Here is a 12,696-nt window from a genome sequence, read left to right as displayed (position 1 = left end):
TTGTGTGTGTGTGTCTGTTGAAAGATGAAGAAACCTGCTGTTTATATGTGAGGTAAAGCATTTTCAGCACTTTTGCTTTTGTTTTCTGACCTGTATTTGCATCTCAGTTTCACTCAGTTTTCTGGGCCTGCAGATAAGTGGCAACATGAATTGATGCAGACAAGATGATCATTATTTGCATTCCCTTTTCTCCAGCTGCACATTAAAAAGTGGAAAACACTTTGACTGAAACACTTTGTGGGTGTTAGTGTCTTTTCCCAAGTAATAAACCACAGGACAAGAGGAAATGGCCTCAAGTTGAGCCAGGGGAGGTTTAGTTTGGATATTAGGAAAAATTTCATTACCAGAAGGGCTACCCAGGAAAGTGGTGGAGTCAACTACCACTGGAGGTTTTTAAAACACGTGGTCCTTAGGAAAGTCATTTAGTGATGGACTTAATAGTTAATGGCTGGACTTAATGATCTTTTCTAATTTAAGTGATTCTGTGATCTCTGGTTAAATCTCAGACCCCTTTTCCTTTTCCTTAGGGGCAAATTAAGCAAATCACTGTAGCTGCATAGGATGACTTGCATTTTTTTCATTTTGTTTCCTCACTTTTATCTGATATGTCCACCTCCCTTCACAACTTCTGTATTTTTATCTTAAAACTTGTTGATACAGTCTTGAGATACCTGTTGGCACATTATTTTGTCTAGCAGCAGCTATGACGATGGAGTGGCTGGAGTGGATGCTGTATGTAGCAGGTCATTGTTTGTGAAGCTGCAATATCTTTTGGAGGTCATTCACACATTTTAGTGTTGTCTGTTCCACTCCTCCTTTTTAGACCCCAGTCTCCCACCTGAGGTTTTCAAACTCTGCCTGTGCAGTGTGAATGCTTTACCATTGTGAAGAAACAAGAACCTGCAGGTGAAGAAAGAATGCTCCTCTGATGAGTTACTGGACTCTGAACTGAGAAAACTGAGTCCAATTCTTAATTTGCCTTAGACCTTTGGGGGTGGAAAGCAATGCCTCTGAACTAGTAGAGAAAATACTAGTTTCTAGAGCTTCTTTTTCAGTTTCCTAATTTGAAACATCTGAAGGTTTTGTTCTGTTTTAATATAAGGATGTTATTTTCTTACCATTTCTTTTCACACCTAGTATCTCAGAACTGCTGAAAAAACCTAGCCTAAAGGCACTGCATGACTGAGAATATTTTACATTTTTGCTTTGACCAATGGACATTGCATTTCATATTGCTTTGCCTCAAATTCCTTATATATAACTTGGAGGTATTTTCTCCTCCATATTTCATACATATCTTTTGAGGAAGTTCCACATACTCACACTGCTGTTATAGAAGTCAGCACCACAGATAAGCCCATGAGGCCTTATTTTTTTTTTTTCCAAAAATTCTTGGCAAGATTTGAATTGCATAGAGCAAATGAGGAAAACCCAGTACTGAAGATAAAAGACAATGTTGAAAAGGCATGACTGTTATTCTTCCTGAACTTTGAATGAGACTATAGTCCCATGGAAAAATTATATACATAATAATGACATCTAAAAAGTATGTTGAGCTTACACACAAGCATAAAGGGCAAAACTGTGCTGTTCAGGCAGCCTAAGCTGTGCTGGGTTTTAGCTTTTAACTGTTTGGTTTAGGCATCTCTCATTTGCTTTGAGAGATTCAGTCATAATTTTCTCAGCATGATTGTACAGCTAAATTCGCACAAGCAGCAAGAGATATATATCTTGATCTCTGCAAAACAAATTTTTTTTGCAGAATCTGACCTTATGATCATAGATATGATATTTTAGAACAGTAATCTGTGTGGTACCTGAGAATTGTCATGTGGGCTGTTAAAATCATGCAATAAAGCATCTGATATTTTTAAAGTTACCTCTGAAGATAGTTTTGAAATTTGAATTTATGAAAGGTGAAAACAAAATGTAAAGAAGAATAATAATTTTACTTTTTCTTACCATAGTAATCTGTAATAATTGATATTTTTATCATGACTATAGACAATCTAGCAATATCATTACTGTTGTTGAGGAACTGTTTTATAACAGGAGGGTTTTTGTCAGCTAAGAGGACAAGGCTGTGATGTAATATAGCTGACACCACTACTGGAAAGGTAATTTCAGATTTCTTTTGAATGCAGTCTTACTCCTTGTCCTTTACTGCTGGGTTTTATATAAGAGAAATTTACAACTTGCTTCATTTTTTTTTGGGTTTAGAAAGGAATTGTTATATACCTTTTTTGACAATTTGGAATCTTTTGCCACTTCCAGTGAAATAATATCTTTTTGGTGGTTTTCTTTTGGTGACCGTTATGGCCATCTCTAGTAAAGCAACATTAACCTTGCATCTTGGGGTTAAACAGGAAGCTTTTAACAGAACATTTAAGAATATTAGAACTTCAAATAGTCCAAGTAAAATTACAACAGGGTTATTTTAGCCTGAAGAGAAACTCAAAGATTTGTCTTGGTTTGTAGTTCTTTGTCTGGAAAGAAAGAGGAGCAAAGAATGAAGGAATGGTCAAAGCACTAATGGGATTAGAACACTCTGTGGTATTATTTCTTTCTAGTAAATGCCTGCTGATTGTTCTCTCCAAATAGAGATGGCCCACTCAGAAGTGGGCTGGTAATTCTACAGGCAGGAAGCCCTGTTGACTGAATAGCACAGAGGAGCATAGCAGGGAATAAAAGGTGTTGCTCTTTGTGCTAAGTGCTTCTTGGAAAAAAGAAGGAATAAATTGGCATCTCATATGTGTAATATTCTGCTTTCCTCCAATAATAGCCTATTTAATTAGAAAAGCATTTTTAGTCAGCATGCTCTGTTTTTGTATGTGTTAGATGCTATTATAAATAGATTTAGTTGATGCTGGTTTATATTTGGGCTGTAGACAAGGATGACAGTGAATATAGTTCATATGATACTATCACTAACGCGTCTCATATGGTTAAACTGGAAAATCTGTTTCTTTTAAGTCCAGTAGGATACTGTTTACTCAACTGTCCTATTATTTTTCTAGGAAACAATGCCTCCACCATCCCACACTGCATTTTCTGGCCATCATTTACCATTTGTGGGTTTCACATATACAAGTAGCTGGTAAGTTAAGAGTTCCAAAATTGTCTGTAGGCTAGTTACACAGTATTCTAACTTTCTGTCTTAGAAATATATTGAACAGATATCAAAGAATGTGGTTTATTGAGGAAATTACCATAAACTAAAATGCTGTCTGTTCAAAAGAATGAGCTATCTGCAGGTAAAATTCACATCCATGTAAAGGTCAGCACCTGTGCTCGGGGGGCAGTTTTGATGAGAAAGGTTGTTATTAGAGAATATATAAAATTGACTGTACATAGAACATTAAGACTAGATGTGTGGACCATGGCAGAATTTAGTTTGTTAGAAATTAAAACCAGTTTTATTTCTAGCCCTTTGACACTTCTGTAAGTCTGAAGAGAAATTTTGTAAAAATTACCTTATTTGACATCTGCTATTAATGTAGAATTTATTTCACTCATTTCCATTGCTAAACTAAACAGAGAAGTCCCTTGTATGCTCTTTGTTTATGGAAATAAATAAAGAAAGAATATTCACAACCATTGAAAAAACAGGCCTATGTTTCTGCTGTGAATGTGACTATGTCCTAGAATGTCCTAGACTTCAAAAGGATTATTGGCATAAGTAGTAGCATGTGTACATGAGTAGCCTTAGAATTTCTGACACGTCTATGCCCTAGTTGTTATGGGATAATTTCACACCATTTTTAGTGAGCGTTGTCTTTAAAGCATTTATGATACTTGATTAACTATTCTCAAATGAACTATTATTGTAATTTTACTGTCTAGGCTTTTGCTTTTTGCTATCTGGCTAACATAGAGTGTTCATAACGATTTTTAATCAGGAGTTCATCTACTTCTGTGTAACAAAAAATGCACTGAGGAAATCGGGCATGCTAGGTAAAAATTATTTCAATTTCCAGTGAGCACATACAAACAAGATATTCTTTGATGTTATAATAGATGGCATAGTAATTAACAACTTAAACAAACTGTTTATTGGTTGATGTTTTTATAGCAGTATTTTTAACCAGGCTGTTGTAAAATCCAATACTATTTATTTTTTTCCCTCAGTGTGCTTTCAGACCGCAGCTGTCTAAGACTGACAGCTGGACCACCCTCCATGGATCTTGATGCCAGCATTCAAAGAACTTTGGAGGATAGTTTAGCAACAGAAGCTTATGAGAGGAGAATAAGACGTCTAGAACAGGAAAAGCTTGAACTTAGCAGAAAACTGCAAGGTATAGTCATTTAAAAAAATCATTCCATCACTTTTTAAACTTTAAACCTGCAGTTTTGTAAGGCACTGCTTATACTGTGGAAAAAAATTAAATATACCTCCTGGGATGCTTTCTAGTAGAAGATAATCCTCTGTATTATTTCTGTTGATAAATTAAATTTCTGTTACTCTTTATACCTGAAATACACCATGTATGCAACTTCTTATGCCACCTTTGTTCTCACTGTACCTTGGTCACTATGGCATAAACATTCCATTCTTTAAACTTCTAAGAACTTAGTTGGTCCAGCTGACAACTACTGAAAGATTGGCACTTAATAGCTGGAAATTACAAACTGTAGAATGCCCAGTGCAGGATATCTTGGCATGCCTTAATTCATCAGTAGTATCTCTTTGATCTCCTCTAATGTTAGGCATGTTATTCATCCCTCTCTCTTCTATCTTTTTCTAGAGTCCACCCAGACAGTGCAGGCTCTGCAGTATTCAACAGTGGATGGTCCAATAACAGCAAGCAAAGATTTAGAAATTAAAAGTTTGAAAGAAGAAATTGAAAAGTTGAAGAAACAGGTAACAGGTATGTTATAAATACTAATGTAAAAGCTGTAACAAGAAACTACTTTGTCAAGTTTGTTTTTTTCTCTCCAGTCGTAATGTTAGTTTTCCTTGGCTTTATGAAAGTTTTCCAGTCTATTTATACTTCTCATTTTACCCCTTACTCTCCCAGTGTACCTCAGCATTTTCTACAAATTCAATTTGAGTTTTCCAAGTGGCAAGGAGTAGCGCACGAGAGAGGATACAATGGGCCATGGGGCTGCACTTCCAGCAGCAGAACTGACCAAAGAAAACTGCCACCAAAAGTCCTGCCTACAGCTGCATGGCCCCTTCTCAATCTGTGCATTCCCTGCACTCTCTCATGGTTTTAATTAACTCAATTAAACAAGGAAAATGTTGTTAGATAGAATTTAATCAACTTCTAATCAGATAAATCAGTACAAGGTGGGCAATAGAAGCACATGAGGAAAGGGAGATGAGAGGGAGAACCACCATTCAGCTCTGCTGTCAATGAGCTGTCATTCCTGTCAAAACTGAACAGTTATTTCTTTGCTTCTGAAAGTTCTTGAATATTTTATGAAAGCTTAAAATTTGGCTGTCAGATACCTGAGCACTTTAAGCTGGAAAAGTGTTTTTGAAAGCTGTTCAGCTAAAAAGATTAATTTTTAAAATTAATGTTTGGCTGCCTTTCATCAGGACTCTCATACCAGTCAAATAGCAAAGATCTGCTTAGCCCAGTATGTGTGTTTTACAGAGGCAACTGGAGTTGTTCAGAGAAAGATCCATGTTTTTCCAGCCTTACTTTCTCAGATTCTGGACAGTTCATGTTTTCAGAACTTTGAGAGGGAGGGCTTACATTGTACCACTATATTGAATATACCTATGAGTGAACCAATTTGCTGTCTAGTTAATTTGCTGTTTAGCTAATACATTGTTACCCTGCTTTAAAGGCTGGTATTAAGTATTCTTGATTTGATATTCTGAATTGAGATGAAGGGAATTTTCTCTCACAGTGATTCATAGCACAGGACTCCTGCTATCTGTCTCCATAATGCTGTCTTTAAAATAGGATCTTGAGAGCAGAGACGTCTCAAAAAAAAAAAAAAGAAAGAAAGCACAGCAAGAATTTTTTTTTCTTTTTTTTCTTAGGAAAATTAACAATACACTGTTAGGTATCAGGTCTGGAACCAAAGAAACTGGGAAAAAAACCCAATTAATCTTATAGAAATAGGAAAATGTCTGCGTTTTTTGTGAAAAATAAGCACAAGTAATGGTAGATACATCTCTATTATGTGGCAAGAGAAAAACAAACAGCCAGAAGGTTTGGAGGAAGCTACAAAAAACATTTGTTCTGGTTTGTATTTGTGACAAGACTTCATTTGATTCCTGAAAGTGTCAGGAATGCCAGCAGCGACACCCACAGAAAGAGTAACTTGAACTTAACTTGCAGACCCTGGAGTGGATGTGTTCGGACTCTGCAGCTGCCTTGTGGGGCAGGAGGAGCCATGTGTGAACTGCAGAGTGCAGAACATAGATTACAGCCTGTTAAAATTGTGTAGTCTGAAAAAAGCCTGTTACAGATACACAGTTGGACAGCTGCTCTGGCGTGATGCAGCAGTTTTGTATTGTACCATAGGCATTATTTTTGGATAGGAACGTGGCTTAACTAGCTCAGGGAGGATCACTCTGGTTTGAGTGATGCCATGTTGGCACTGTATCAGGACAAAGGGTTTTGTGAAATTTTGCTCCAGCAAAATGTCCCTCCTCTTGCCACTGTAATGAGGATAAAGGCAACATGATCAGAATCCCCTTCTCTGCAACAATCCTTAGATCAGGTTTTGAGTTTTTGAGACCACTGAAAAGCAACTTTTACAAGAATAGTTTGTGAATGAGACCAGCTATTCACAGAAAGACATCAGAAGCAGCTTTAAATTGTATTTTATTCTTTATTATTGCACTTCAACTTAGTTCACTGCTGAAAATATCACTTCCTTTGGTAATGAAAAAAAATGTAAAGGTGTGGAAACATTCCCCAACACATCTGCTATCCCTTTTGAAATTGAAAAGAAGTCAAAAGTTTGGTGAAGTTGGTCAATACTGAGAAGTTTTTTTCCCAAAGTAATTTTCTGCTTCACACTACATACATATTTGTGTATTTTTTCCTAGACAGGGATGTGTACTTTTGCAGGATCAAACGAGGAAGGTGTAAAGCTTCCTAACCACCACAAAACTTTGCCAGTGTATACTTGAGTGCTTTGTCTGATCCAGCTATTTGTTAGGAAAGACTCATTTGTGCCTTAAGCTGTAACTAATACAAGAAAATCTGTTAAAATAAAAAGGGAAATTTCTATTTTACTTTATTTTTGTGGGGGTTTTGAGATAGATTTTAGAACTATATTAATGACAGAACAGGGAAACAAACCAAGTGATGGCCCTGGCTGAATGCTTCCAAATATAAGGGAGCTAGTTCCAGGTTTTCTGGATAGCCTTTTAAAGATCTAATTTTTCTATTAGATCTCATGAACTCTAAGAAGGTTCAGGTGCAGAGATGAACTTTTTTTATGCTTTGGACTCATCTCTTGAGTTACTAAATGTAATGTAATAATATATTACAGTGAGTGTTTGCATATATTATCTGAAATGTTAGTTACAACTAGGGTGATTAAATGGAAAATTACCGCTTACAGCACATATGTCACACCTAGCTTTTTGTTACATTTTTTAACCTGTTTTGCTGCCTGTTCTGAAGCTGTAAGAGTAAACACCTGCTTAAAAAGGTAATAAAGAATGAACTCAAAATTGTGTCAAATTCAGGAGTGTCACTGGGAGGGCTTAGAAAAATACATTTTTCTTGTCTATCTGGTTTTCCAGGAAATGACAAGCTAGCATATGCTTTCAATTTTTGAGGTCAAAGTTATAATTTTTGTTCGCTAAGTTACATAGGAGAAAACTTTGAGGAATCTTTAATATTGCCAAATATGTAAAGGGCAGCAATGCAAGAAGAAAACAGAGCTGTGGAACAAAGTAGTTCATGCACAGAAGAGAGATTTATCTTGGCTAAGCAGAGCCATATATAAACTTTCTTTTCACTGGTGACTTCAGAGTAGACTACATAAGGAAGGCAGTTAATAATTTCTGGCTTTGAGCTGCATCTCTTATTTAAGTGCATTCTTTTAATTTTTTAAACTAGAGTCAGTGAATTAAAACAATAGTGAATATTTTTCTGGGTATAAGCTAATAGTATTAATTTGCTTATAAAATTCTTGTGTTTCAGAAATTAGCCCTCTTAAAAATGTATGTGTTTTTATATTTGATTTCTCCAAGAACCAGTCTCTTAGGGTTACATTTATAAAAATGTAGTTAAAGGCTGTTATTAAGAATATAGATGGGTTCCTGTTCTTTGGGTAAATACAAGTGGTCTGAAGACCTGCCCACAACTGAAATAAAAGAAAACATGTCCAGTGATTTCATAGAACTTGGAATTAACTTACCTTCCTATATATCTTGCTTTACAGTTTTGTTTTTTAAATAAAGGCTATGAGGGGAAAAAAAAAACCCACTCACTAGCTAGAAAATTTCAGTTGCCATATTTTATGAGTTTCAGGATTTCTTGTAGAATTTGAGGGTATTTATATTACATTATTTAACTGTGCCATAGAAATATACTGTCACTGTATAACTGACTGTTGGTAAGAAACTGGCTGCAATAGTTCTCTCTTATTTATAGTAGTAATAAAGCAGATCACATAAAAACAAGTGGTTTTCACACTAGAAATAAGTAAAATCAGCTGAAGTTAATTTTAAGAGTACTGACAGAAGAACACTTGCCAGCTCTTGAGTGACCCATTATTTTTACTGTTTCTTTTTGGGGGAAACTGGGAGGAGGAGGGAGACTGTTTATAATTACAGTGTAATAAAAGCTGTATTATATATTACATCACAGCACATAAAAGTCAAATGTATAAGTCGTGTTAAAGCATACATTACAGAATTATATATAGAGCATGGTCATTATAATATGAGAAGACAAGTTATTATCATTTTTGTGTTGTATTCCAGCGAGCTGGGATCTTTCATTGTGTTCTCTTAAAAGCAGATAATGGCAGCTGAAACAACCTATTCCCTTTTCTAAACCTGATAAGAAACCTTATTTTGTGATCAAATGGAAACCAGAAAAAATGTCAAAGGGGCTTCAAGCAGCTAGGCCATGCTGTTCTAGAAATATGATTTTTCCCTTAGAGTATTAAGAGTTCTGCTGCTTTTTCTAGAATCTGGTCAGCTAGAACAGCAGCTTGAGGAGGCCAGCACTGCAAGGCGGGAATTGGATGATGCTTCCAGACAAATAAAGGCTTTTGAGAAGCAAGTCAGAACGCTGAAGCAAGAGAGAGAAGATCTTAATAAGGTAAAATCATTTTGTCAGCAACTGTTCTAAACCCTTAAGACTGTTTTTTCTTCATTTTGCTTGTAATAACTTTCAAGAGTAAAACTAATGAGCAGGTAACAAGTGTGTAGCATGACCTACTTAGCTTTCTGCCTTTTTTTTTGTTGATGAAAAGGACATTATTTAACACATCTGTATGACTGCTGGGTGCTCCCTAAGTGATTGCTTCCATAGAGTGAACAGCTCCATAATCCAAATTGCATGGTGGCTGCAAAAAACGTTTTACAGCTTCACATTTAATTGATAATGATGGGGGTTAGAAGACAGATTAGAGAAGAACTATTCCCGACAATTTAATCTGAAGTATGGGTGAGACATTAACAGTGAAATTAATGTGAAGAATATGGTATTAAGGCTGTGTCACCAAAGTGTTTCCAGAGAGAGATGTGAAAAATTGCCAAGTATGAAAATTGAAAAGTAATTTGAAATAACTACAGCTAAAGAATACTGGGTTTTGTTTCTTCTTCTCTGATCCTTCATTTTCTTAATGTATATCATACTATTTTTCATGGCTCTTTTTTGTATTCTTTATTAAATCAACCTGTAATCAGGTGTGAAATACATAAAGCCTGTTTTTCATTGTGATCATATTGGCCCAGTATTTTAGAGTCCACACTAAAGTTGATGTGCCAGCTGTGTTTAACACTGTTTTTTCTGACCCTTAAGGCTCTTAAAATTTTAAAAGCTCCCAGTTTGTCCCAGAAAGACCATCTCTCTTCTAAACCAACTCTTAGTGATTAGGACCTCTTTTTAACATCCTTAGAATCATGTTTAGATTTATGGGGCTGTCATCAGTGCCAAATATTAATTCTTCCAGTTGGTGGTTTTTTTTAATCCTGAAATTTGCTTTTCCTCGCCTCTTTTTTCTGCTCTGGTTTAACTGAACATTATGGAACTATTTAAACTGTTGTGATTCCTCGTTGGTAGTGTGTTGACACAAATCTAGGGCACAGTAAGCTTTGTGAGGTATTGTGATGGGGAGTTATCACTGCTCTAGCAGTGTTATTTCATGCTGATTCTTTGAAAAGAATAGTTATCATATATTGCTTTTATTCATTGCAGTGTTTTATTGCCTGAAACTTTCTCTGATATTTGATTTTAAGGTACAATGTATGGAAATCATATTTGCCATTGCAGGCCAGTTTTCTAAAGCTTTTTGAGTAACAATTTTCATAGAGCAGAGTTTCCCCTTCAATTTTAACCATTTAGCACTTGAGATTCTTGTAATTTATTTAAGTAATTATTAAAAACCAATGCTAATGGCATTTGCATTAAGAAGGCGAGGTATTTTTATATGGTAATGCAAATGCTTGAAATCCATTGTGTTTACCTGTAATAATGGAATCAATTCCTACTTGGTTTACATTTATGGAGTTTTGCTAACTCTAGTAGTGTAAAACATGCCTCTTTCCTTATTTATAGAGGCATGCAATCTATATTGTAGATGCATTCATGAAATCAAAATGAATAGGCAGTTTCTATTCACTCTGGAGAAAGTGTTAGATGTTCATCCAAAGACATAATTGGCCTTGTAGCTTTCTAGGTTTATTACTTAATTCTTTTTTTAAACTGTAGGAACTGGCAGAGTCTAGTGACAGATTAAAATCCCAAGCCAAAGAGCTGAAAGATGCACACAGCCAGCGGAAATTGGCAATGCAGGAATTCTCAGAGATGAACGAGCGGCTGACAGACTTGCACTCTCAAAAACAAAAGCTTGCCCGCCAGCTCCGAGATAAGGAGGAAGAAATAGAAGTGATGATGCAAAAAGTAGAAAGTTTAAAGCAAGAGTTACGCAAAACAGAGAGACTTAAAAAAGAAGTAAGTGGTGAAAAGACTGTTTAGACTTATGAAATAAGTTATATGTAAGGATTTCTGAGTATTTTTTTAAATTTGTAAATCTTTAACATTTTGTCTGTTGTTTCAAACAGTACCAGTTTTGTTTTCTAAGACTTTGAAGTATTCAGTTTGGTGCTGAAGATTTCTCTCTTATTGAAAACCATCAATAGATTTTGAAAAAAAGAAAATGCAGAATCCTATCTATTAAAAACGTATGTACTTTTGTAGCTGGAAGTCCAAGCTGAAGCTGCAGCTGCTGAGGCATCCAAAGACAGGAAATTGCGAGAGAGGAGTGAACAGTACTCTAAACAGTTGGAAAGTGAAGTAGAAGGGCTAAAGGTTAGTCTGTTTTGATATTAACACCTGCAAACTTACTAGTCAAGTAGGACTTGGATCTGTTTGATTGCTTTCAGATGTAGGACAAAAGGGTTTTGTCAGTCTGTCATTTCAGTTGGTGCTGAATGTGAATGCAGGCATGCATTGCATTATTGCCCAGAAAAATTAACATTTGCCTGATGTGCTATTTCTTAATAATCAATTTTGTATTACCACATTGCTTCCATTAATACTTTGCTTAACTTTACCTGTTAAAAGCCTTTTTATTTTAGCATAGGATGGTTGAATATTTGAAGATAAAACTGCAATCTAGGCAGGTTTCTGTGTAGGTGTTCTGTCTGCTGTGTTGTTCCTCATGTTTCCTGCACAATAGTTGTCAACTGATGTAACCATACAGGAACAGTTTTAGTACATTCTGCCTCTCAGCCAGAGGATGAGGCATTTTTGCCCAAGAGCAACATTGAGGATGAAGTCTTTGTTTATATTGATGAGATTGCTCACATGTGCATGTGATTTTAAAAGAAGAAATTTAAGGCAGCCAAGAATGTTAACTGTTATTTTATTCTGTGATTTAGCTTTTCATGCAGTGCTCTAGAGAAGTTAGGCTTTCTCAAAAATTGAATAGAAAGTTTTTAATTTACTTATGTGGATTTCTGTTCATTCACAGCAAAATCCTGTTCCAAATGTTTCATGCAGTAGGGTAATTCCAAACTTTTTGGGCAAAATGTGAGATTAGTCCTAGTCTGATTTTAATTGAAATGAGCAACCAAATCTTTTTTCATTAGAATTTTCTGGGACATTCATCAACATTAAGTTATGGCATAGAAAATTTGATGTTTTTTTGCAAACATTCTTCTATTTGGCCTTCCTTTGCTAAAAGAAAATAAGGAAATTCATTCAATATGATGTTTGGATTAATGAAGTTTTTACTGCTGTGAATTCAGACAACAATCTGAATTCACAGCAGTAAAAACTTCATTAATCCAAATTAACATGTGTTTTCTTCAGCTCCCATGAATCTTCACCATCAGCAAAGAGTTTGTATGACAATTTAAGAGGCAAGAAGAATTTATGGGAGATCTGTTGAGAATAAATGATACACTGATTTATAACAGCAGGGCAAGTTTGTCAGATGGGGAAAAGGGAATTTTAGCCTTCTTGGTAATATTTTGCAATTCAGTAAGCACACTTTGGATCATGAGTGGTTGTTGTGATACTGCACTGTCCATTCAGTAAA

At 35.5% G+C, this 12,696-nt stretch overlaps 1 protein-coding gene across 8 annotated transcripts in view; it reads left to right on the top strand.

Annotated features, from left to right (window-relative positions):
- CDC42BPA (CDC42 binding protein kinase alpha) overlaps positions 1 to 12,696 on the top strand; it is a 181,808-nt gene that overhangs the window by 105,662 nt on the left and 63,450 nt on the right. For 7 of the 8 annotated variants that reach the window (XM_031504271.2, XM_021537006.3, XM_021537009.3 and 4 more), the window contains exons 10-15: positions 3,018 to 3,097; positions 4,129 to 4,295; positions 4,746 to 4,868; positions 9,115 to 9,248; positions 10,863 to 11,105; positions 11,352 to 11,462. In XM_031504271.2, the coding sequence (XP_031360131.1) occupies positions 3,018 to 3,097; positions 4,129 to 4,295; positions 4,746 to 4,868; positions 9,115 to 9,248; positions 10,863 to 11,105; positions 11,352 to 11,462 (858 nt within the window). The remainder of the gene's footprint in view (positions 1 to 3,017; positions 3,098 to 4,128; positions 4,296 to 4,745; positions 4,869 to 9,114; positions 9,249 to 10,862; positions 11,106 to 11,351; positions 11,463 to 12,696) is intronic. The other variant, XM_021537011.3, reaches the window with a different exon arrangement.

Source organism: Lonchura striata, chromosome 3 (assembly GCF_046129695.1).
Source record: "Lonchura striata isolate bLonStr1 chromosome 3, bLonStr1.mat, whole genome shotgun sequence".
Classification (NCBI taxonomy): Eukaryota; Metazoa; Chordata; class Aves; order Passeriformes; family Estrildidae; genus Lonchura; species Lonchura striata.
The sequence above is the reverse complement of the archived record's forward strand: the minus strand, read 5'-3'. Positions and strand labels throughout refer to the sequence as shown.